Source organism: Heloderma suspectum, chromosome 10 (genome assembly GCF_057233095.1).
Source record: "Heloderma suspectum isolate Gila_16-S chromosome 10, 16-S_ref, whole genome shotgun sequence".
Taxonomy (NCBI): Eukaryota; Metazoa; Chordata; class Lepidosauria; order Squamata; family Helodermatidae; genus Heloderma; species Heloderma suspectum.
Window position 1 is genome coordinate 47130577 of NC_139467.1, and position 25862 is coordinate 47156438.

Consider the following 25862-nt stretch of genomic DNA (forward strand, 5'->3'; position numbering starts at 1 on the left):
AGGTCCCATTGAGAAGCACTCTTTGAGTCCGATTCTGTAGCCAACTGTGGATCCACCGGATCGTTGTTTCATCTAGCCCACTTTGAGCTAGTTTGCTCATCAGGATAGCATGGGGCACGTTGTTGAAAGCTTTGCTGAAGTCGAGGTATATGATGTCCACAGCATTCCCACAGTCCACAGGGGAGGTTACTTGATCAAAAAAATGAGATCAGATTCATCTGGCAGGATTTGCTCTTGACAAATGCATGTTGGCTTCGAGTAATCACTGCATTGTTTTCAAGGTGCTTTATCATCTAACCTGAACCTTCCACCAATAAGCTTCATGCGTTGACCCCTCTGGGTTCTCCTATTATGAGGGAGAAAAATGCCTTGCTATATTCTCCACAACATGTATAATTTTGTACACCTCTACCACGTTTTCCCTTACCCTCTTTTCCCAAGCTAAACAGGCCCAGCTGTTGCAACCTTCTCTCATAGGGGAGATGCTCCACCCCCTTGATCATTTTAGTTACCCATTTCTGCACTTTTTCCTGCTCTAAAATATCTTTCTAAAGTGTGATTACCAGATCTGTACACAGTATTCCAAGTGTGGTCGCACCATAGATCTGTATAAAGGCAGTATGATATTGGCAGTTTTATTCTCAATTCCTTTTCTAATTATGCCTAATATGGAGTTTGCCTTTTTTTTTTTTTTTACAGCAGCCGCACACTGGGTTGACATCTTCATTGAGCTGTCCACCACAACCCCAAGATTTCTTTCTTGGTTGGTCACCGCTAGCTCAGATCCCATCAGGTTATACTTGAAGTTGGGATTTTTGGCCCCAGCGTGCATCGCTTTACACTTGCTTATGCTGAACTGCATTCTCCATTTGCATACCCATTCTCCCAGTTTGGAGAGATCCTTTTGGAGCTCCTCAGAATCCCTTTTCATTTTAACCACTTTAAATAATTTGGTGTCACTGGCAAATCTGGCCACTTCACTGCTCATTCCTAACTGCAGATCATGTATGAACAAGTTGAAAAGCATTGGTCCCAATACAGATCTCTGTGGGACCCCACTATTTACTTCCCTCCACTGCGAGAATTTACCATGTATTCCTACTCTGTGTTTTCTGTTCTTTAGCTTTACTGATCCATAAGAGGACCTCTCATCTTATTCCACAACTGCTAAATTTGCTCAGGAGTCTTTGGCAAGGGACTTTGTCAAAAGCCTTTTGGAAGTCCAAGCAACTGTGTCTACTACATCACCCCCTGTCTACATGTTTATTGACACTCTCAAAGAACTCTAAAAGGTTCTTTGAGACAGGACCTACCTTTGCAGAAGCTGTGTTGATTCTATTTCAGCAGGGTCTGTCCTTCTATATGGTTACTAATTTTATCTTTATTAATGCTTTCAACCACCTTACCTAGAACAGACATTAAACTAATCAGACTGTAATTTCCTGGATCCCCTGGGATCCCTTTTTGAAAATTGGTGTTACATTGGTCATCTTCCAGTCCTCTGGTACAGAGGCTGGCCTTAGGGACGTGTTGCATATTTTGGGCAGAAGATCAGCAATTTCATATTTGAGTTCTTTAAGAACTCTAGGATGGATATCGTCTAGGCCCAGTGATTTATTTACTTTCAATTTGTCAGTAAGGCTGAGAACTTCATCTTCGTCACCACTATTTGCCTCATTTTCTCAGACTCCCTTCCTGAAAACACCAGTTCAGGCACAAGTATGTGTCCCATATCTTCTGCAGTGAAGACCAAAGCAAAGAATTTGTTCAGCTTCTCTGCAATCTCCTTCAGTCCTCCTTTAACTCCGTTGTCATCTAATGGTCCAACTGCCTCCCTAGCTGGTTCTCTTCTTTCTGATATAAATAATTTTTTATTGTTGGTCTAGATATTATTAGTGATATGCTCTTCAAAATGCCTTTTTGCATCTCTTATTGTGTGCTTGCATCTCCATTCTGCAAGCTTGTGCTCCCTTTTGTTTTCCTCACCTGGGCAAGACTTACATTTCCTGAAGGAAGCCCTCTTTTCTCTAATAGCTTCCCTGGTCGTTATCCATGCTGATGACCTCCTGGGCTTGGTGCTTCTGAGTTTCTATTATTGTGGTTTTGAGTAACCTCTAAGCATTTTGAAGGGATTTAAGCCTCTTGACTCCCCCTTTCAAATTCCTTTTCACCGGTTCCCTCAATTTTAGAGAAGTTTCCTCTTTTGAAATCAAATGTGACTGTGTTGGACTTCCTGGGCAATTTTCCACTTAAATATATATTAAATCTGATAGCACTCTGGTCACTGTTTTCAATTGGTTCAACAACATTTACATTTCACATTGGGTCCTAGGTGACACCATTTAGGATTAAATCCATGGTCGTTTCCCCTCTGGTCGGTTCCATGACCAACTGTTCTAGGGCATAGTCATTTAGGGCAGGGGTCCCCAACCCTCAGGCTATGGACTGGTCCCGGTCTGTGGCCTGTTAGGAACCGGACCATACAGCAGGAGGTGAGCAGTGGGTGAGTGTCCCTGTTCTTCAAATAATAGGCTACATAAATCTTTACATAGCCTATTACTGCAAAGAACAGGGACGCAAATGGCGTAGCGGGCACCATTTGCATCCCTGTTCTTTGCAGTAATAGGCTATGTAAAGATTTACATAGCCTATTACTTGAAGAACAGGGATGCAAATGGCGTCGGCTATGCCGGATGCCATTTGCGTCTGCAGTCCGGGCGCAGTGCGTGGACAGCAGCGGATGGACCTGGACCAGCTGCCGTCAGGTAGGTTCCGTCCCGGGGGGATTTCGGGGGGTGAGTAATAATAATAGAAATAAAGTACAGAATAAATGTAATGCACTTACATTTAACCATCCCCCCGGTCCGTGGAAAAATTGTCTTCCACGAAACCAGTCCCTGGTGCCAAAAAGGTTGGGGACCACTGATTTAAGGCATCAAGAAGTTTAACCTCTTTGTTGTGACTGGAATACACATTTATCCAGTCAATATGGGGGTAACTGAAGTCACCCATTTTTACAACACTTCCTCGTTTGGAAGCCTCCTTGATTTCGTTTTCCATCTCAAGGTCACCAGGAACATTCTGGTCTGGTGGATGATAGCCCATTCCTAGCACTACATTAGTTTTGGAGCCTGGAATTGTCACCCGCAGTGTTTCTGTAGAGGAGACTGCCCCATTTAGGTGTGCTAGTATGTTCGACACTATGCCTTCTTTGATGTACAGAGCAACACCTCCCCCAGTATGCCGTTCCCTGTCCTTCCTGTAAAGTTTACATGCAGAGATGACCATGTCCCACTGGTTCTCCCCCATTACACCAATTAGTTTCCCTAATTCCTACTATATCTAGGTTCTCCTTTAAAACCAAGCACTCCAACTTTCCCATTGGCTCGGAGGCTTCAAGCATGTGCACAGAAAGACCTATACATGGTGTCCCTCCCCAGATGTCTCTAGCGCGTGCATCTTTTGTTATGGCCTCTTTGATAGGCTATCACATTCTACCATATACTCATGGCCTATTTCCTCCCCTTCTACATTTGGGTAATCGAAAACATTTTCATCTTCATCCCCTTGGGATGATTTAACCCAAACGGGATGCTTCCCAGCTCCTGTCAGCTCTCCCTCAGGGTTTAGTTTAAAAGCTGCTCTGCCACATTTTTCATGTTTAGCAGCAGCAGTCTGGTTCCATTCTGGTTCTAGTGGAACCCGTCCCTCTTGCACAAACCCAGCTTATCCCAAAATGTTCCCCGGTGCCGAACAAATCTGAACCCCTCCTTCCTGCACCACCATCTCATCCATGCATTGAGACTCCTCAGCATCACCTGTAGCTGGTCCTGTGCATGGAACAGGTAGCATTTCAGAGGAAGCCACCTTGGTGGTCCTGGATTTCAGCCTCTTACCTAGCAGCCGAAATTTGGCTTCCAGGATCCCACAATTACATTTTCCCACATCGTTGGTACCAACATGGACCACAGCCACTGACTCCAGCCCAGCACTATCTACTGGGCTACCTAGACAGCATGTGATATACGCAACCTTCGCACCAGGCAGGCAATTCACCATGCGGTCTACACACCCGTCACAAACCCAGCTGTCCCTGTGTCTAATGATTGAATCTCCCACTACCACAAGCCCCCCTCCTCCCGGAGGCACATCCTCGGCACGAGAGGCTATTTGTTCGTCTTCTGCGGAATGGGTCCCTTCGAAGGGATTGTTTCCCTATTCCTCAGAATGACGCCCTCCTTCCCCAAGACCCGCCTTCTCCACGACAGCAGAGCAGCTGGCACCCTGGGAGTGGGACACAGCTAACGGGTCCCTGAAGGTCTCATCCACCAACCTCTCCGCCTCTCTGAGCTTGCCCAGGTCAGACACCTTGGCCTCAAGGGAACACACCTGTTCCCCGAGAGCCAGGGGCTCATTACGTGGAGCACACAGCGTGAACAGTTACCCAACACCTCCTGCTGCAGCCTTCTGGGAACAAACGGAACATTCCAGAGCAACCAGGTCCCCCCGGCAAGTTACCAACAGGTTGGGATCAATGGTATTGAAGGCCTCAAAGGTCTGACAGGATCAACTGGGTGCCACCGACCCTACTGCTCTCGAGGCGCACGTCACTGCCCAGGGCCACAGATGCAGATCAAACCCCAAATGGGTAGGGCCCCAAACAGTCCAAGTGATCCAGGTGGGTCTGTAGCACTGGGGGCGAGGGAGACAACAGGTCACACAACTCTCTCAAGGAAGGGGAGGGGTGGAAACAAGTTGATAAATGGGGGGGGGAGGATTCCCTTTGAAGGCCCAAACATCTGTAGACACAAGACTGCCTGTGCTTGGGTCCTGTCCACCCGACATCCTGGCCCCACCTAGTGCTGTGTACTCATGCATGTGCAGAATACACAGCTCTGGCACCTGATAAAATGTGGGAGGTCATGTCCCAAGGATTTTATAGATTTCTTGCTTTTGCTTCAACAGATTAACATGGCTGCCCTGCTGAAACAGCCCTTCTAATCAACCAGGTAGGGACTCTAATCACTGCAAGTGACTGTGGGTCTAAAACCAGGGGACAGCAATTATTCTGGCATGATGAATGTGTAGCAAAAGGACGTGCATGCCCTAGCCTCAGGCTAAAAGAGCTGTCTATTTATTTATTTATTTATTGATTGATTGATTGATTGATTGATTGATTGCATTTATACCCCGCCTTTCTTCCTCTCGCAAGGAACCCAAGGCGGCTTACATTATCCTTCTCCTCTCCATTTTATCCTCACAACAACAACCCTGTGAGGTGGGTTGGGCTGAGAGTCTGTGACTGGCCCAAAGTCACCCAGTGAGCTTCCATGGCCGAGTGGGGACTAGAACCCAGATCTCCCAGCTCCTAGTCCAACACTCTTGCCACGACACCACACTGTCCATGAGCTATCCCCATCCCAGGCAAGAGATTAACCCAGACTCAGCAGGACTAGTTTAGCCACAACTCAGTGGGGCACAAACTGGAGCAGCACAGGCACATTCCCATGGTAGCAACATCACCTGGCAGCAGGAAGCCCTTGCTGGGGTTTGCTGTCAGCCATGGCTTGCAGTAGGTGTCTTCATCTGGCTTGCTGATGAACTCAAACTGGCAGGGGACTGGCCCATTATGGATGGTGAAAGACTCCACCTGAAGCTGCATGTACTTCACATCCTTGAACAGGAACTGCAGGTGGGAAGAGAACCACACAGAAAGGAAAAGCCAGTTGCCCTCCTTTCCGGTTCCATGGTGTCCTCCAAGGGACAAGCCAGTCTGTGGACCAGCTGTTAGGTGCCAGGCGCCATTGCCTACCAAGGCATCTTGGCACCTGGATCCAGAGGTCAGTCACGTGGACTGTGCCCTGGCCACTCCCGCCTCAGATGGGGCCCTCTCTAGCACGGCCAGGGGGTTGTGTCTTCAGGAGGAAACCTCTGGATGCTCCTCCCTGGCCTGGCCAGCACTGCCTCACCTCCCTCTTGGACAGGGCGACCGATGGGATGCTGGCATTCTCCATCTTGTCCAGGGAGCGCACAATCTCCTCAAAGGCCTTGCGATAGAGCTCCTCCACCACCACCTTCACCTGGGAGGGACGAGGGAAGCAGCATCATCAAGGGGGCTTCCCCTGCTGGGGACCCCCCAGCATCACAGACACCAGGCTGAAGAGAGGCAGAGTCAGGCCAGGCCCACGTCCCAAGGGAGTCTGCCCCCATTCCGAGATCTTCTGCACCGCTTCATCGGAGGAAGGCAGGAAGAGGAGCGTTTTGGACAGACGGAAGTGAGCCGCCAGCAGGGCCAAGCTCACGCTCTTGGTCTCCAGGAGCCCAGAGCCTCCCTCAGTCTTCTTTCCATCTGGGCAGCTACTGCCACAGCACATGGGAGGCTGCCCCGCCCTGCTGGCCCCTCACGTCTGGAGACTGGCAGTGAGAAACATGACCAAGGAGTCAGTCCCCAGCACTAAGCGCCCGATACCAAAAAAGAGAAGCTCCACACTGGGGCTGGGGGGAGGCGCAGCTGTGGAACAGGTGGCATTCGGTGGGGCCACATCTGTCCTGGGCATGGTGCCTGGCCAACCTCTGAGGAGAGAGGGGAGCGTGGCGGGATGGAGGAGGCGCCGACCCAAGGCTCGCCTGCCTCAGTTCAGCCCAGCACCACGGCAGCTGCCTACCCCGACATCGAACACAGCACTGACTGGCTTGTGGTCACTGTTCCTCAAGGACATGTGGCTTCGGTAACTCAGCTGAGAGATGTTCTTCCCTCTGAAGAGGATCCGGTCGCACCACGCTGGGGTGCGGCACTTCTCACTGCAGGAAGGCAAAGGAAGCAGATGGCCAGACATGGATGCAACTGGACGGGGCGCAAGTCTAGCAAATCAACTCCCACCCACTCTCAGGGGAAGACACAGCAGGATGGTGGAAGACAGCCAGAGTCTGGGAGGCCCCAGGCCCAATCTGAGCCACTTCAGACCGAGAGGGGCTCTCTTGCTGCTGGCACCCCAGCTTGGGAATGCTCTCCCTAAAGATACTCCTGGGACCGACTTTGCACTGCCTGGTTAGGATGTTTCCATTGGCCCAGGCATTGCCATTTGTATCATCCTGGGGTCCCAATGTGGTTCCCTCTTGGCGCCCGCCAGCCTCCTGAGTTTGCTTTTATTTCTTCAGATTTGGGGGTCTTTTAAACTGGGAGGCCGGCATGCTGCAGGGTGAAGGGCTGCCCTTCTGTGTTTCGGTGCTCAGACCCCGCCCACTCCTGGGCAAGCTGCTTCTCTTTCGGTCTCACCAGCCTGTCTCCTGTTTGGTGACTGGCCGTGCCCCCTGGGCAGCCCTTTTATGAACGGGGTGATGGCATGAGGCCAGTCTCTGGGGCAACTAGGCTGGGAGAGCGCACCCACAGTTTTGTGAGAGCATTCACAACCGCCTCTTTAAATCCCAAATGTACCCACTGACCTGAAAAAGGCTAGGGACCCCTGGTATAATCCCTCAGTCTACCCTCAAAATTATTTGCTGTCTTTTATTATGGTTGTCTGATGTCAGTGTTTTATTGTATTAGGTTTAAAACCAGTATCTACACCGCTGCACACTGCCCCAGAAGGGGCGGTACAGAAATGTTTAAGTAAATAAGGGTGCAATCCTATGCAGGTTTACGCTGGGAGTTGTAGGGCTTTTTTCTGTCTAAACATGAATAGGATTGCACCCTAAATAACTAAATGCTACATGAGAAATTCTACTCAGATTTCTAGAATGAAAGCAAAATGAAGTTAGAATGTGGTTCTTTGAGAGAGTACCTGGAAAAATTGGGAAGTACCCCTATGTCACTTACTTACTTACTTATTTATTTCATTTCTATACCGCCCAATAGCCGAAGCTCTCTGGGCGGTTCACAAAAATTAAAACCAAACAGCGCACAATAAAACAATTTAAAATACATAGAACATTAAAACCACAATATAACAGTACAACCACAATAAAACCTAGCAGCAATGCAGGAGTTTAAAATACAGATTTAACACAGCAAAGCTAAAAGTCTAGAAAGCTAAAATGCTAGAATGCCTGGGAAAACAAAAAGGTCTTCACCTGGCGCTGGAAGGAATACAATGTGGGTGCCAGGCAAACCTCACTAGGGAGCTCGTTCCAGAGCTGGGGTGCCACAGCAGAAAAAGTCCTCCTCCTAGTAGCCACCCGCCTCACTTCAAACTAATTTGCAAATATTCCTGGCTTGCAGATATGAATGTAGAAAACTGTACACATACTCTGAGTAACTAGCCCTGAGCACTATTTAGCAGGTACCTCTATTAACCAATTTTCAGTAAATACAGAATTCATCTGAACATCTGGGTGTGCTAAAAACCAGTCTTGGAAATACGTTTCCAGGGTGTGGTCGCCCCTGCAAGATCCCAACCTCTCCCTGCTGGACCCAGTAAGACTGTTCCTAAATCCAGTTAGTCCTGTTGGTCACTTGGATGGAAAGAGTAGAATGGCTTTGAATGAATACATTCAATGTAATTGCCAGCCCTTACTCATTTATGGTATTTATTTAGTTGTTCTTCCATCCTGCCTTTTCCTCCAAGGGGCCCAAGGCAGCATACATGATCCTTTTCCTCTCCATTTTATCCACACAACAACCTGGTAAGGTAGGTTAGGCTGAGAGTCAGTGACTAGCCCAAAGTCAGTGGGACTTGAGCCAGGGTCCCCCTAGTACAACACTCTCACCACTACACCGCACTAGCTTCCTTCCCTGCTCAGCCTGGGCTTTTCCTTTAGCAGAGCAGGGAAGGTGAGAAGTGGCTGTGTTAGACCTGCAGGGGATGCAAACCAATCTGATGGGAACCCTGGGGCTGGTGGCTGCAGGAGTCACTTGCTGGTGTCCTAACTGGACAAGTGGCGACCTTTGATGGGGGAGGCACTTGTCCTGACTGGCACGAGGCGGCAACATCTGGGCCCCATCGGGACCTTGGAGGGCGCCCTGCAGGACAGCTGGCCGGAGCAGTCTCGGAAGGAGCTGCTGTCCCAGCAAAGGACTGCTTAGGGCCACTGGCTCCACCCCTGCTGGATGCTGGCGGTGGCACTTGACGGGCCCACAGCCGTTTGTCCAGTCTCACGTCCTGTGGGGCTGAGGGTCAGGAGAAGCTGCAGGCAAGTTATCGTCAGAGTCAGGCTGGGACAGCCTAGAAGGGAGTGCTGAACACTACCCTGAAGGGGGGGTGACTTGTGACCTGCTCCAGGCACTCTGCTTGGGCACAGATGGAGGAAGGTGATGTCATCATGACACTGTGTTCAACGCCAGGTTTTTGCTGGTTCCTTCCCTGCGTGGCTAGCATGGGTATGTCTGTGTGCAGTGTCGTGACAAGGCAGTTCCTAGAGATGCTGTGGGAATGGCTGTCCGTCTTGCTCCACTAGCCTTTGTTTTTGCAGGGAACGTTGCGCTGAGGACTCAGCCACTCTAAGCGTGGAGGACTGAGTGCACTGGCCCTAGCACAGCACAGCCCCGGCACAGCCCAGCCCGTTTCATTTCTTGGGGCAGCGAGAGGAAGGGAAGCACGTGCCCTGGATGCAGATTCTTACCTGCTGGAAGGAAACACGTTCACTGCCCACTGACAAGGCCGCTGTGCGCTGCACCTGGGGAGGCCAGCCTCCTCCTCCAGGGATGCCAAGCCGGCCATCCTGCCTTTGCTTCCCAACACACCCTTGTCAGTTTGCAAGCTCTCCCAGGTAATTGCACCATCAGCTCATGTATGCAAGGGTTCGTCTCCAAAGCAGCATGTTAGATAGAGCTTCTAACTGGGTGCAAAAACTTGGTTATCAAGTTAACAGGGGCCCTGCGTGTGTGTGTGCGCGCGTGCGCATGCATGCGTGCGTGCACCATGAAAGTCTTCTGGATGTTCTTGTGTTTTGCCTTTCCCCTGGAAGAGAAGATGGAATGCTACAGGCATCCAAGATGGCTGCCACACACACACAGCCGGCCTACCTGGTGTCCCAGTCATCGGAGCCCACGTTGTATTTGTAAGTTGGTTGGAAGGAAATCTCTCCCTCCGTAAAGCCTTCAAATACCATCTTTGCCTCCATCTGACTCTTCAGCTAGAAACAGAAGTGAGCAAAGAAATGAAGATGAATGACTTCCACAGAAGAACAACTACATGCTCAAATCTACGTCTCCCTCAGGACTACACAGCTATGCTTCCCTCTTGGTGCTTCAGTCCCGCCTTTCGTCACTTGAGGAATGCCAGCAGGCTAAAGATACCCCCGCACCTGTGTGTGTGTCTTTTCCTTCTCCCCACCCCTCCAGAGGCCAAGCATTACCCTAAGCCCAGCCTAATGCTTGGAGGGGAGAATTCAAGCTGGTATCTTACCTCAAGCTTGCTTGCAAAAATACTAATTCATTTTTTGTCTGATGTGAATCATTTGTAGCTGTCCCAATGATGCACGTGCCAGAAGTTCAAGGGTTTAGTAAAAACTGTGCAAAACGTATAGGGGTCTATAAATTGTAGCTGAGCCATAATTTTGCTCCTAGCAACCTGCTCCAAAAGCAAATCCCTCCACAATTTCACTGGGCCTTCTTTCTAAGCACACATGCATAGGCTGTAATTCTAAGCATGGCTGCTTAGAAGGCCCCCTGAAATTAGGATAGGGATCAACTGCGTAGCTGATGGTTAGGGAAAATTGTACAGTTGTATATAGTCACTCAAATACACAAGCATTAGTGCTTTCTTGAAAACCTGGCAACTGAATGGCTAGATTCTCTTTCCTGTCTGTGTGCAGAGTAAACTGATGGTGTACGTTATTCAAGCATGCATAAAATTATATTTAATGTATTTCTGCCCCTTATAAAGTGTGATGTATTTATTTCAGTTTAATGCCTATCCAGATAACACCTCTGCTCCTGTGAATGGAAGCTGTTAAGACTCAGTGTTAAGATGCTGCTCTAGGATGGAGCCAGGAATGAGCCAAGGCCTTCTCCAGGTGCCAACTACACTTCCTAATGAACAGGGAGAAGCCTCTGGCTTAGAGGAGCTGAGCCTGGGCTTGGCATCCGGAGAGGCTCAGTCAGTCTCCTTCTGTCGCTCAAGCAAGCTGGGTGCTTCTGCTCTCTCCTCTTTGAGTTAACAGGGGCCCTTGGAGGGAGGGAGGGAGGGAGCGGTGTCAGAGAGAGAGAGAGAGAGAGAGAGGGGCTCTCCCCCTCCCCTTCGTTTTATGAGAATCCAGGATGGAGATGAATAGCAAGCTCTGTGTCTTGCCTGCAGAGAACCTTCCTTGCTAAGACTCTGCCAGCTCTGGAGAGGACGGGGAGGCGAGGACACAACTTGCTTTGCCAGCAGCATCTGCAAAATGGCTCCTGTACTCTCCCCACAGATCTCCACCTGCCTAACACTCTGAACCTACTCTGCATGTTTACGCAAAAGCATGTCCCACATAGCTCAAGGGAGCTTGCTGCCCACTAACCTACCTTGCAAGGTTGTTGTAAGAATAAAACGGGGTGGGATAACCAAGTGCGCTGCCCAGAGCAATCTGGAGGAAGGGCAGGATGCAAATGTGATAGATGAAATGCGCCATAGCAATGGCCAACTACAAGGACAGGAGAATGCCTGATGTGATGCTCCTCCTCCTCCTGCCTTGGAGTTCTGCTTCTCCGAGAACTGAACAAGCTGTTGCTGTTGTTCCAAAAATGCCAGTTCATATCCTCCTCCAAAAAAAAAATTAAACAGCAGCAAACATGTTCAGCCTGCCTGAGAAAAAGGACTTGCGGTTCTCACTTCCTTCCTTGCACTGCCAAGCCACAGGCAGGCAATGAGGCCTGGGAGTTCTGCTCCCTCCCAGCTCTCTGCTGACCAGGCCTCGGACGGGGCAGAACTGCCAGGAAAACTCTGCTTTCCAGGCTCTGCTCACCCCGGCTGTCCCTGCACGTTCCCCTAGGAAGCGCGGGAGAATGGCATCCACGCAGGCGTGCTGGCACTTGTGACCTACCGTGGCATTTGCTGATCCCAGAACTCCACCTGAAGGGACTCCTCCCCTCTCCTCATTCTTGGGGAGGGTGGAAGCTTGGTAGTGGCGATGGGGCACAAGCAGGAAGCCCTGAAACGGCCGAGGCTCTCCAGCCACTCAGGACCATCTCAGGGGAGCAGCAGCAAGACCCATTCGCCACCCCACGAGTGCTGCAGCGCTCTGCCCACAGGAAGAGGCTCTGCCCACAGGAAGCGGGTGGCTGCCCAGGGAGAGCTCTGCTGCACGCCTACCTGGTCATGCTGATAAAGAGCATGGAAGTCCCAGGCCTCAACCAGCTTCTTCACTCGCTCCATGTCCTGCTCCTCCAGCCTGTAGTTCAAGTCTCCTAACCACAAGACGACACTGCAAGGAAGGTGCTCAAGTGAGATCAGTGATGTGGGTTTTCTGGAAAATGCTGAATTAGGCTAATTCCCATAGGATCATTTGCATTGGGAAATTTCCGGTTTGCATTGGAAAATCACTAAAGGGTGATCTAATTTAATATCTTTACTAAATATAAGTAAAATAAACAAAGCTAATAAAGCACCCCATGGTAATTTTTTTGTCCCAACAGACCACAAGTATTTGACCTGAAATATTTCAGGAAAAGTATTAAAGTACCCCTTCATGGATCACTGCCTTGTTGTGGCGAAGGGGCTTGCGTAACTCAGTGAAGCCATAAGCTATGCCGTGCAGGGCCACCCAAGACGGACAGGTCATGGCAGAGAGTTCTGACAAAATGTGGTCCACTGGAGAAGGAAATGGCAACCCACTCCAGTATTCTTGCCAAGAAAACCCCATGGAACTTATCACAAGGCTAAAAGAGATGACGCCGGAAGATGAGCCCCTCAGGTTGGAAGGTGTCCAATATACTACTGGGGAAGAGCAGAGGGTATTTCCAAGTAGTGCCAGAAAGAGTGAAGCGGCTAGGCCAAAACCGAAAGGACACTCAGCTGTGCATGTGTCTGGTGGTGAAAACAAAGTCCAATGCTGTAAAGAACAATATTGTTTAGGAACCTGGAATGTCAGATCAATGAATCAAGGTAAGCTGGAGGTGGTCAAACATGAGATGGCAAGATTGAACATCGACATCTTGCAAATCAGCGAACTAAAATGGACTGGCATGGATGAATTTAATTCAGGTGACCATCATATCTACTACAGTGGGCAAGAATCCCTTAGAAGAAATGGAATAGCACTCATAGTCAACAAAAGGGTGGGAAAAGCAGTACTGGGGTACAATCTCAAAAACGATAGAATGATTTCAGTACGAATCCAAGGCAAACTATTCAACATCACAGTAATTCAAGTCTATGCCCCAACCACTGAGGCCGAAGAAGCTGAGGTTGATTGGTTCTATGAAGACCTACAACACCTTCTAGAACTAACACCCAAAAAAGATGTCCTCTTCATCATAGGGGATTGGAATGCTAAAGTAGGAAGTCAAGAAATCACCGGGATAACAGGCAAGCATGGCCTTGGTGTACAGAAGTAGGACAAAGGCTAATAGAATTTTGCCAAGAGAACACGCTGATCATAGCAAACACTCTTTTCCAACAGCACAAGAGGCGACTCTACACATGGACATCACCAGATGGTCAATATCGAAATCAGATTGATTATGTCCTTTGCAGCCAAAGATGGAGAAGCTCCATACAGTCAGTAAAAACAAGACCTGGAGCTGACTGTGGCTCAGATCATGAGCTTCTTGTTGCAAAATTTCGGGTTAAATTGAAGAACGTAGGGAAAACCACTAAACCATTCAGGTATGACCTAAATCATATCCCTTATGATATACAGTGGAGGTAAGGAATAGATTTCAGGGATTAGACCTGATAGACAGAGTGCCTGAGGAACTATGGACAGAGGTCCATTACATTGTTCAGGAGGCAGCAATTCAATCCATCCCAAAGAAAAAGAAATGCAAGAAAGCCAAGTGGCTGTCTGAGGAGGCTTTACAAGTAGCTGAGGAAAGAAGGGAAGTCAAAAGCAAGGGAGAAAGGGGAAGATATATCCAACTGAATGCAGAGTTCCAGAGAATAGCAAGGAGAGACAAGAAGGCCTTCTTAAATGAACAATGCAAAGAAATCGAGGAAAACAACAGAATGGGAAAGACTAGAGATCTCTTCAAGAAAATCGGAGATCTCAAGAGAACGTTTTGTGCAAAGAAGGGCATGATAAAGGACAAAGAAGGCAGGCACCTAACAGAAGCAGATGAGATTAAGAAAAGGTGGAAAGAATACACAGAAGAACTATACAGGAAAGATCTGAATGTCCCTGATAGCCATGATAGTGCGGCCACTGAACTTGAGCCGGACATCCTAGAGAGTGAAGTCAAGTGGGCCTTAGGAAGCATTACTAACAACAAAGCTAGCGGAGATGACAGTCTTCCAGCTGAGCTATTTAAAATCCTAAAAGATGATGCTGTTAAAGTGCTGCACCCAATATGCCAACAAATTTGGAACACTCAACAGTGGCCACAAGACTGGAAAAGGTCAGTTTACATTCCAGTTCCAAAGAAGGGCAACGCCAAAGAATGTTCAAACTACCGCACAATTGCGCTCATTTCACATGCCAGCAAGGTGATGCTCAAAATCCTACAAGCTAGGCTTCAGCAGTATGCGAACCGAGAACTACCGGAAGTACAAGCTGGGTTTGGAGAGGCAGAGGAACTAGAGATCAAATCGCCAACGTTCGCTGGATCATGGAGAAAGCAAGAGAATTCCAGAAAAACGTCTATTTCTGCTTCATTGACTACGCTAAAGCCTTTGGCTGTGTGGATCACAACAAACTGTGGCAAATTCTTAAAGTGATGGGAGTACCAGACCACCTTACCTGTCTCCTGAGAAACCTGTACGAGGGTCAAGAAGCAACAGTAAGAACCACACATGGAACAACCGAATGGTTCAAAATTGGGAAAGGAGTACAACAAGGCTGCATATTGTCGCCCTGCTTATTTAACTTATATGCAGAGTACATCATGAGAAACGCCGGGTTGGATGAATCACAGGTCGGAATTAAGATTGCCGGGAGAATTATCAACAACCTCAGATATGCAGATGATACCACTCTAATGGCAGAAAGCTCAAATATTTTGGCCACCTAATGCGAAGAGAAAACTCTCTGGAAAAGACCCTGATGCTGGGAAAGACTGAAGGCAAAAGGAGAAGGGGACGGCAGAGGATGAGATGGCTAGATAGCATCACGGATGCAATGAATATGGACTTGAGCATGCTCCGGGAGACAGCGCAGGACAGGAAGGCCTGGAGTGCTATGGTCCATGGGGTCACGAAGAGTCGGACATGACTGAACAACTGCACAACAAATTAAAGTACACTTCATGTGATTCGAATGTTACATTATGTAGACCATTTTATTGGAATACTTATAAAAATCAGAAGTCGATGGCATGTACCTCCCTTACATTGTTTAAACAAAGAAAGAAACAGAAGGTACTGAAACTGCTGGCACCCTAATCCAGCCCCCCCCCCCCCCGCCTGGCGCCCTCCAGATATGTGCCACCCACATCCCTGCATCAGACAAGGAGGAGGACTCCCACAGGCTGGGCTCCTCCCGCCAGGTGCACAGGTGGCCGAGGGGGCCCCTGCTGTCCCCGCCCACCACCCTTCTGGCTCACCGGAGCCTGCCAGAAAGGAGCAAGTGGAGGGGCGCCCCCAAGGCCTGGCTGCTCAGGGCAGCCCAGCCCCAGATCTCACGCCTCCGCAGCCCATGGTGGCAGTCTGTACCGACGGTGAGCTGCAGTGCAGGCCCAATCCGAAAGTTGCATGGCAGAGCATGTGCCCCTCTCCTGCTGGCAGCCCTAACAGAAAGCAGCAGAACAAAAGCAGCCCCGGGAAGAGGCCGTGATCCGGGGGAAGAGGAGCTGCTTAGCCCTTTTCCTCCCAGCTGTTCTCTACTCAGAATGCCCCTCCATTGCTTTGGTGCCCCTGTGCAGGGGAGATATGGGTCCCCCTGGAAGCGGAAGAGCAGTGGGGGTGGAGGGACATTTGAGCAGAGAAACAGAGGAAGAAAAAGGGTTAAGCAGCTGCCACGCCCCCCCCGCCCCGCCCCGCTGCTCTTCTGCTCCTGCAGTGGGGTGTGTGTGTTTGGCTTTAAATAAAAAGTAACAACACCCACCTTTGGGAAACTTTTACATGGGGTGGGGGGACAGTGGGGAGGCACAGCCTAAGAGGCAGGAACACACTTCCCACTCCCAAGCCCACACATTTTGGGCGGCTGCTTCCTCTGCATCACAGACGCAACAGGACCGTCCCACTTACTCATGCTTGCCAATTGTGAGGGGTGGGAGGCTGGGCTCCAGGTGGCAGAACTGCATCCGGGCGCAGATGTCATGGAAGTCCTGGTTCCGCCGCTCATACTCCTCAGTGTGGGCAGCCAGATGGGCATTCACCATGCAGATGGAGGTGTTGTGCAACTTGAAGCGGATCGCCACCCCACCCTTGTTGCCCTGAGCAAGAGGGCCAGGAGAGAGAGGAACATGGGGGGGCAGCATTCTTTCCCTGCACACCGCACTGGGGGAGGGGGACAGAGGTGGTACCAGTTCGTGGTACCAGAGGTGGTACCAGTCCTCAAGGTATGAGTTCGGACACCTCTGAAGCAAGCAGGAAGGTGCAAGGAGAGACCCAGCGTAGGCCGCAGGCGGCCCAGGGCTCCGCTCATGCCCACCGCCAGCAACACATTAGACAAGGCAGCTGCCCAGAGCAGTGAAACCTGCCGAGCAACGAACAGCCCAGTGCTCCTAGGAGGACAGCCACCAGCCCGCCCCACCAAGGGCCGGCGTGTGTGTGCCTGCATGACTCTCTGGCAGCCTGGGCAGCCCCAAAGTCACAGCAAGGTCTCCTGTAGCAGGGGAGGGGCACGATCTCCTTGCCCCACCCCCAATTCTGGGTGAACCAGGCCTGGGAACACTCACCATCCTCCCCATGATCCCTGTGCCAACCGCCTCAGCCTCCACCTCAGCAACATTCACAGCGAGCTCTTTCCTCACGTACAGCAGCAGCAAGATCCCAACAAGCCGGATAAGCTTTACCTGTAGAAAAGAAAAAAGTCTGCTTGTGTACAAGTGTGACATTGGACTTGCCATTCTGACGAGGGAGCAGGCAGGAAAGGATCAACCCATCCCCTGGGTGAAGGCACAGCCAGCCAGCTTGAGCTCGGCCCCCTGTCCCAGCCGAAAGCCCGACTGAGATGGGTCCAGATAACCAGTATCCTCCAGATGTGTCTGGACTTACAACACCATCTCCTTCTCAATCACCTTGGCCAAGAATGTTACATTTGAGACTGGCCTGTAATCTCCCAGGCTCCTGGGCCAAGGGAAGCTACTTTAAAGGCTGTATTACTGCCTCCCTTTAAGCAAATGGGAACTGCCTTCTTCCACATCATTGCCCTTAGCTGTGGCATCAGTCCTGCCCTGGTTGATCTAGTTAGCCAGGAAAGGCAAGCGCAGGCTGAACAGCTGGTGGCCCTCGCCGCTCCAGACACCCCATCCATGCCCTTGAGCTCTACAAGCGGAAAAGAATCCAACACAACTGGGGATGCAGTTCCTGAAGCCACATCCACCCGCCCTGCCCCACTCCTGGGGTCCAAGTCAAGGCAGGTCCGAGCCCGTTATCAGCAAAGAATGCAGTGAATTGTTCATAGCCACCAACCGCTCGGGCATCCTGGCGATGAAGGCCCGGCCCAGTGTGGAAAAGCCCCACTGGCTGGTTCTGCATGACACAGCAGCGGGAGAGAGGCAAGCTTTCTTTGCTGCCCTCGCCGCCACGGAGCTGGTCTCCAGCTGGACCCCGCCCATGCTCGGCCCGATTCTTCCTGAGCTTGCCTCCACCAGCATGCTAGCAGTCACTGCCTCCATTTTCCTGTGAAACCAGGGCGCTCAGCTGACTAACGGGGGGCAAAGGGCGCTTCAGAGCAATAGTATCAGCCGCCTGGGCCCTTTCGGTATACCACAGATCAGCCAGAGCTCTGACAGCACCACTGACAAAGGAGGCAGAGAACTCCCCAGGCGTGTGCAGGAAACCCACTGGCTCCACCAGGTGCCTGCGGCAGACCAGTGGCCCATCGCTCCTGCGGAGGTCCATGCCAGCAGTCAGCCCAAAATGTGATCTGCCCGTGACAACAGGGCCACAGATAACTCCTCCGCCTTCAGAGCACAACTCCACCAGAGCAGAATGCCAGATCGAGAGTGTGCCCTGCTGGGCACAGACTGACTAGGGGCTGGCCCAGGGGTGCGGGGGCAGATGTGAAACCATGAGCCACGCCCAACTCAGCAACCTCAGTGTGAACACTGAAATTCCCAAGAACAAGACACCTGGAATGATCCCGTGCCAGTCCTGAGATCGCCGCAGCCACCTCAGGAAGAGAGACAGTTGGGCCGTGGGGCGGGTGGCGCACTGACAGAAGCCCTATGCTGTCCTGGCCACCCAGCTGCAGCAGAATGTGCTCAGACGTAGCAGGGCTGTCAGATGGTACATCTGGCTGGAGAGGCAGGATTCCTACGGCCTGCTGCCAGTCCACCTGCCCACCCGCAGCCCTGGCCTGCTGTGGAGGAACGGGGTAGACAGAGCTGGTGGAAACACACTCCCCGCTCTTCCCTCTGCCTGGTCTCCGTGATATCTGCCAGATCAGCTTTTTCATCCCAAAGCCACCCAGAGTGAGGGAGGGGGGAGCAAGAAGAAAAAGGCTGTGTCCCTCAGGGTCACTACAGAAAGGCCTTCTCCCCCTTCAGCCCGGAAGAGGCACAAGACTGTTGCTGACCTGGACGGGGTACTGAATTGTCTCCTCCCCTTCAACCTCTACTGCAGGCCCCCCACCCCTTGCAACAATGCTAAATGAACTGGTTCAACTATGTGGAGAGCAGAACCCTGGGAAGAGACAGGAAAGGGGGCCCACGCAGAGGTCTATGCCCGGCCTACCTTGGCATACTTGGCTCCAGGATGAAGGCTTTCCGTCACAGCTTGAAACCATTCCTCTTCTTTGGGTGTGTCATTGAAAAAAAATGCCTCTTTGCTCAGGTCCAGCTCCTGAAAGCTGCATCCAAGACAGGAAGCCATGAGTTTGGGCCCTTGATGCTTCCCTCCTCCCCAGGAAGGGGAAATCCACTCACTCTGCTCAGTGACTTGGGAAAAACAGGTTCTAATGAACCAAACTGTAGCCAGGTGGTGAAATAGGCTGCACCTCTGGGCCACGCGCACACAAGAGCGTCCTGAGGAGCATGCCTCCGTCTTGAGATTCTCCCCATGACTGAAAACGGAGGCACAGGCACAGGACAAAGCTCACAGAAAGTGACTCAAGGGGAGGCAAGCAGGAAGAGGCCCACATACCCCACACAGTACACATCTGGAGGCTCAGCATCTTGGCTGAGCCAGGGCTGAAGGTTCTCTTTGGGCGACTGGCCATTCACGTTGTACGTCCCAACAAAAAACCTGCCAGAAACACACAAGTTGCTCCAAACCTTGCAAGCCCATCCTGAACTTCCCCCGGCCCCCTTCCCATCTCACACAGCCCAAGGCACTCCCCACTCCCAGCGGGCAAGCAGGGGGGCATGTGCTTCAGTGGGGGGAAAAGCTCAGCCTCGTTCAAACCCTCCCATTCATCAAGGGCTGAAGCTGCCTCCCTCCCATGACCCTCTCAGGACCACCATTACTTGAAGCTCTGCAGGTGCGTGTACAGATTCTCCTTTTGCAGAAGCTGGGACCGGATGATGGTGTCTCTCAGCCCAAACACCTGCATGGACAAGCTCCGGGTCTCATCTGACACCAGCACACTCGAGGAACGGACCATCTCGCTGGTTACCGTATTTCTGGGCTTATTTGGCCTGGAGACGAGGGAGGGAGGCAGAGGAAGGCCGTGTTTGGGGGCGGCAGCATTGCAGATGTGCCAACTGGTAGACATCAGATTCACCAGCAGCCCCAGCCTGGCGTGAAAAGAACAAGGATGGGACTTGCGCACAAACACATCTGGGTGTAACTGGTCCTGTGCCCAGTGCTGGGGGAAACCATGCTGCAGCCCATCCTCCTCAGCTAAACATCAAAACCCTGGTCTAGGCCTGACACAGCCTTATCTTCAGCCAGGGTCCCGCTGGCCAGGGCACACAGCCCAGGCACGGCTCGGGGAGCACACAGGCTGCATGCCCCCCCACAGCCTCTGGTACGATGCCTTTGGCAGCACAGCGCTGGTGGGGCAGTAAATGGCGGTACAACACAACGGAGGCTGAACATGCGTCCCCTTTCGGCCTCCATCACAGTTTGCCACTGGTGCAGCCAGGGTGGTCCACAAGGTGGAAAATGGCCCCCTAGGCCCGCCAAAGTGGCCCAGCTCTGCTTTAAATGGACTCAGTCAAAGGCGTGGCATTCTCTCCCCCTTCCCCGCTTTCATCTGTGATTTATCCAGTGCAGTGCATACAACTCTGATGGGCCCAAGACTGAGGAAGGGAACTGTTTTCTTTTGATAACGGAAGATGCAAATGTCCGAGCTCCGAAGAAAATATCGCCAGGCGAGACGAGGAAGGCCCAATGCAGCCTGTCTTTCTCCACACTCACATTGGAAGCACTGCCCCCCGCCTTCCACCGCTGTGCCAGAGTGGGGGGCGGCGGGAGGGATGGTGCTCTGTCCTGGAGGTGAGCTTTGGAGGTGAGAAGTGGAGACGGCCTGCGAAAAGATGCTCCCTGAGCTGCAAACCCAGTCCATAACCCCAGAAGCAGGTTGGGTTTGTCAGAGAGGCTCTCATGCATGCACAGGGGCACTCTTCTGAGACAACACCTATCCCCAGGGCTGGGCCTACCTGGGGGAAGCAGCTGGGCTGGCTCCACTCGCGTTGTGCAGCTGGTTCATGCCTGGTGCCGTCTGCCCTTCCTGCTCGAGGTCTTTGCTCCCAGCAGCTCCTGGAAGCAAAGGAAGCCCATAAGAGCTGCCCCTTTCCCCCCAGGGCCTGGGAAACCTCAGCCTGGCCCGAGCGTCCCAGGAAAGCTGCTCCTTACCTTGGCCTGCCCAGTTCCCGGGGGGGGGGGGCTGCAGACATTGTTCTCAGGGCCCAGCCACAGCTGGCATGGTCAGATAGCTCAGTGGAAAGCTGCCTTTTGACACAGACCACACGGGGAGGCAGGGCGGCAAGGCTGAGGAGCCATTTGCAGAATTGCTCCCACAGGCAAGGGAGAATCCCAGTGCAGCCGAAGACAACAAAACCCCTGTTCAGACTCACCCAAAGACTCACAGTCTGGCTTTGGCCAAGTTGCTGTCTCTCAGCCTCTGTTCCCAGCCTGAACAAAGGTCCCAACAATGGAATACCTCACGGAGACATCACCTTCCCATTGTAGACTAGCCAGTACCTAATTTACCCTGTGCTTCTCCTGACATTGCAGAGCTCCAGAGCCCAGAGGGGGAAGGCATTGCGCATGGAGGAAAAACCCAGCAATAAAACAATAGCACACAGGGAAAGGACCACGCACAGACAGAAAGCTGCCCATCTGTGAGTTGCACCTCTCCCACTACGCTGGGCCTGCCTGAACAGAGCCAGAAACAGGATTTCAGCTCGACAGATTTAGCAAGTCATTGTAACATCTTTCCTTTTAAAGGGAACAGAATGGAATTTAGGCCTTTTGACACAGGTGGACTGTGGGAATGCTGTGCACATCATATACCTCGACTTCAGCAAAGCTTTCGACAAAGTGCCCCATGATCTCCTGATGAGCAAACTAGCTCGAAGTGGGCTAGATGAAACAACGATCCGGTGGATCCGCAGTTGGCTACAGAATCGGACTCAAAGAGTGCTTATCAATGGGACCTTCTCAAACTGGGGAGAGATAACGAGTGGGGTCCCGCAGGGCTCAGTCCTGGGCCCAGTGCTCTTCCACATTTGTATTAATGACTTGGAGGAGGAGGTGCAGGGAATGCTGATCAGATTTGCAGATGACACAAAATTGGGTGGGATAGCTAATACTTTGGAAGACAGAAACAAAATTCAAACTGATCTGGATAGACTGGAGCACTGGGCAGAAAACAAGAGAATGACATTTAATAGGGATGCCAAGTTCTGCATCTAGGAAAAAGAAACCAAATGCACAGTTACAAGATGGGGGTACTTGGCTCAACAATACCACAAGCAAGAAGGATCTTGGAATTGTTGGCTTATATTCAGCTTGTGATCTACAATGTGATGTGGCTGTAAAAAAGGCAAATGCTATTTTGGGCTACATTCATAGAAGCATAGCTTCCAAATCCTGGGAAGTACTAGTTCCTGTCTACTCAGCACTGGTTAGGCCTCCTCTGGAGTACAGTTCTGGGCACATTTTAAGAAGGATGCAGACAAGCTGGAAAGGATTCAGAGGAGGGCAACAAAGATGATCAGGGCACTGGAAACAAAGCCCTATGAAGAGAGACTGAAAGAACTGGGCATGTTGAGCCTTGAGAAGACCGAGGGGAGACATGATAGCGCTCTTCAAGGACTTGAAAGGTTGTCACAGAGAGGAAGGCCAGGATCTCTTCTCGATCATCCCAGAGTGCAGGACACGGAATCATGGGCTCAAGTGACAGGAAGCCAGATTCCACCCAACATCAGGAAAAACTGCCTGTTAGAGCAATACGACAATGGAACCCATTCCCTAGGGAGGTGGTGGGCTCTCCCACACTGGAGGCATTCAAGATGAGGCTGGACAGCTCTCTGTCAGGGATGCTGTGACTTGGATTCCTACAATGAGAAGGGGGTTGGACTCAATAGCCTTGTAGGCCCCTTCCAACCCTACTATTTTATGATTCTAGGCTATAGCCCTAAAACAGGACCAGTTCTGCAGGCCTGAGGCGGGTCCAGACGCAAATTATTCTGAACTGTGTCTAGTTATTGGCACCGCTTCTAAAGAAACACACTGACAAACCAGAACATGGTTCAGCGAGAATGATCAGGGGGTCTGGAAAACAAGCCTATTTGGAATGCTGGGCAGCGCTGGGAATCTTTCGCCTGGAGAAGAGGGGCTGAGACATGATGGCCATCTTCGAACATCTGAAAGGCTCTCACACAGAAGTGGGAGCAGACTTGTTCTTTGTTGCTCCAGGGAGCAGGGCCAGAACCAGTGTTAACCACCCCTGCGTGTGCTGGTGGCATGCTGGCGTCTTCCCCTAATTATGCTCGCTGGGTGTGCATTGCCATGATGTCCGAACCCAGTGTGGGTGGCTTGTGCGGGCACTTAACAAACCACCCAGAACCCACGGCCTGCCAGAGGGCGGAGGAGAGGTTTGTTATTCACCCCAGCAAGTCACCCTCGCCGGGTTCACAAAACATGAGACGCTGCGGAGGGGGGCGTGAATCGTGCAAACCAGGTCAATGTGTGGAAATGGCAGGGCAGCAGATATGGCTAAACTCAGAAGAAACTACCTACTGGTCTGAGCTGTTCAACAATGGCACAGACTGTGGCGGGGGGCTGGGCTCCCCCTCCTGAGGCATTCAAGCAGCAGCTGGATGGCCCCGTGCTGCTGATGCTGTGGGGGCGTCCTCCATCGGCAGGTGGTTGAAGATCCCCTCCCCTTCCACAATCTGTTTCTGTGCAGCGCTGCCTGCAGTCATGTGGGCTATAGTCCCTTCCATTCTTAGGCACTTAAAGCACAGGCGTGTTTTAAGCCAGGTTTCAAGGTTGCAACAGAATTGAAAGAAAAGTACATATGCATTCAAATTTCAGCAGAACTTCAAACTTTTGAGCTCAAGAACTTCGAACATTTCAGCTTTGAAATTTAGTTTTGAGGGATACTTTGAGAAACCGTAAGATTTCATAAGTGACCACGTTAAACAACCACTTGGAAAATTCAACACTTTATACCTGGGGTGGGATTTTTTCCTTGTAAAATCCCCAAATCCAACAGTGTCCCCATTTAGGAATGTTATAAGAATTTGCTTTGGGAATAATATAAGCAAACACTTTGCAGGAAAGTTCTAGTTTGGCCATGCCATCCCACCCCACTGACTTCAGCTCGGCTCCTTGGGATGGAAGAACAGCTGCCCCCTTGGACAACCTACACTGGCAGGCTGGCGGGGGGGCGGGGAGGCGACCAGCAGCAGAAGCAAAATCCCCGACTTTGCACAAAGCCCTCCCTGGTAGACACATTTGTCTGCAACTGGCAGGAGACGCGGCTTTCTTCCGCTACTCCCACGGGGCTGGCGTGGCCTTCCCAGAAAGAAGGCTGGGGCGGGCAGCGGGCTGGGCGAGCGGACCCCGTCGGCACCGGCGAACGCCGCTGCTCCACCAGACGAAGCCGCCGCTGAGCGCGCACTCGGCCCGGCGACGGCGCAGCCTCGGAGGGCGGCCGCGCACGGCGCCTCCGCCGCCCCGCCCCGCGCCGCCCCGCGCAGCGCGCCACAGGGGCCGCGCGCCTCGCGCAGGGCGGGCAGCCCGCGGCCCTCCGCCTGCTCTGGACTGCCGCTCCCGCCTGCAGCCCCGGACAGCGCGGCCGGGGTCGGGGGTGGCGAGCGCGGCGTCCGGCCGCGGCCCTCGGGCGGGCTCCAGGCTGCCTGGCTGGAGCCGGGAAGCGCGCCAGGCGCCCCGGGGCGAGGCCGGGCGCGGCGCGGCGGGCGGCGCGCCCCCTCCCGCGCCCCGGCGGGGGCGGCCGCCCAGCCCGCCCCTCCCGGGCCGCGAGGCGGGCGGGGGCGCCTCCCTGGCAGGCGCCGCGCCGCGGCAGCGAGCGCCAGGAAGGCCGTGCCCGGCGCCGCCGCCGCCGCCGGCCCAGCCGCGGAGCGCGTCCCTCGGCCGCGGAGCCGGGGGGAGGGCGGGCCCGGCGCGGGCAGCCGGCGCTCCCGCCCGCTGCGGCCGGGCGAGCGCGGCAACGAGGGGGGCGAGCGGCCCGCCCTCAGCGCGCCCCGCCCTCCTACCTACTCGGGACTGCCGGGAAGCGCGCCCCTCGCCCCGAGCCGGACTAGCCGCCGCCCGCCAGGCCGCGCCCGCTCGGCTCCACCCATCCCGGAGAGGCTCGCCAGCAAGCCCCGCCCTTTCCCGGCAAGCAGCCGGAGTTCGCCGCCCCTCCTCGGCAGGGCGCGCCCGCGGACCCCGGTTGCCGCGGGGCGGCGCGCGCAGCAGCGGTAGCGTCCCGCTCATCGTGAGCCCGCGGGGCAGAGACCCGGCCCCCCCGCCGGACGTGAGGGAGCGGGGCAGGCGCGGCGGGGGCGCCCTCGGCCCTGCGGGAGGCCGGCTCCGAGGGCGCCTCCCGCCCTGGCGGCGGCCAGTGCGCCAGGCTGCCGCAGCGGGGGCGGCGAGCGGGGCGCCTCCGCCGGCTCCGCGGACAGACTGGCGACATTCCGCCAGTGGGGGCTGGCGGCCCGGTGTCGGTGGGGCTGCGAATCCAAGCGGGGCTTCAGCCAGAACCCGAGCGGAGCTATCCGAGGTGCTGAAGCCTTTCCCCCAAATCCTCTCCCTGAACTGACCGCATTCCCGCCAGCCATTACAGAACTACTAAGCAGGGATTAGCGCCTGACTTTGCTCGTCGCCTCTTCCTTCCTCATCCCTTTCTCTCTTTTGGTTGTATGATTTAGCCGAGGGGTACAGAACTGGTTTGGGATGGGGGGCCGGATTGCCTCCTCACCCCAAGGATGTCAGGGGGCCCCAGCCCATCCGGGGTGTGTTTGGCACCCTGACCTCACCTCTCCCTTTTACTTCTTCCTTTTTTTTGTCTTCACGCTCGAGGGAGGCACAGAACTGCCTCCCAGCATGAAGAAAGCCTGGGCGCTCCCCCACCTGCTGCTATCTTGTCTGATGTGGGACGGCCTGGGCATTGGGATTCACTCAGTGGTGTAGTGGAGGCCAGGCTCGCAGGGACTCTGATGTCATCTGCCACCCCCCTCAGAATTCCCTGTTCCCTCTGAGCTTAGCTGTGATCCTCACTGCAGCTATGGG

The 25862-nt window shown here is 52.9% G+C and overlaps 1 protein-coding gene across 8 annotated transcripts in view; it reads right to left on the reverse strand.

The window, feature by feature from the left end:
- INPP5B (inositol polyphosphate-5-phosphatase B) overlaps window positions 1-25862 on the reverse strand; it is a 52136-nt gene that overhangs the window by 20611 nt on the left and 5663 nt on the right. For 2 of the 8 annotated variants that reach the window (XM_084816241.1, XM_084816242.1), the window contains 11 exons: window positions 20777-20876; window positions 19640-19810; window positions 19317-19418; window positions 18909-19023; window positions 16907-17023; window positions 16254-16441; window positions 12225-12336; window positions 9962-10071; window positions 6666-6801; window positions 5970-6080; window positions 5524-5686 (listed from right to left, as the gene is read on the reverse strand). In XM_084816241.1, the coding sequence (XP_084672367.1) occupies window positions 5524-5686; window positions 5970-6080; window positions 6666-6801; window positions 9962-10071; window positions 12225-12336; window positions 16254-16441; window positions 16907-17023; window positions 18909-19023; window positions 19317-19418; window positions 19640-19810; window positions 20777-20876 (1425 nt within the window). Of the gene's footprint in view, window positions 1-5523; window positions 5687-5969; window positions 6081-6665; window positions 6802-9961; window positions 10072-12224; window positions 12337-16253; window positions 16442-16906; window positions 17024-18908; window positions 19024-19316; window positions 19419-19639; window positions 19811-20776; window positions 20877-20972; window positions 22171-23363; window positions 23579-23798; window positions 23945-24844; window positions 24926-25862 lie in introns of those variants that run through there. The other 6 variants (XM_084816246.1, XM_084816247.1, XM_084816245.1 and 3 more) reach the window with 6 other exon arrangements.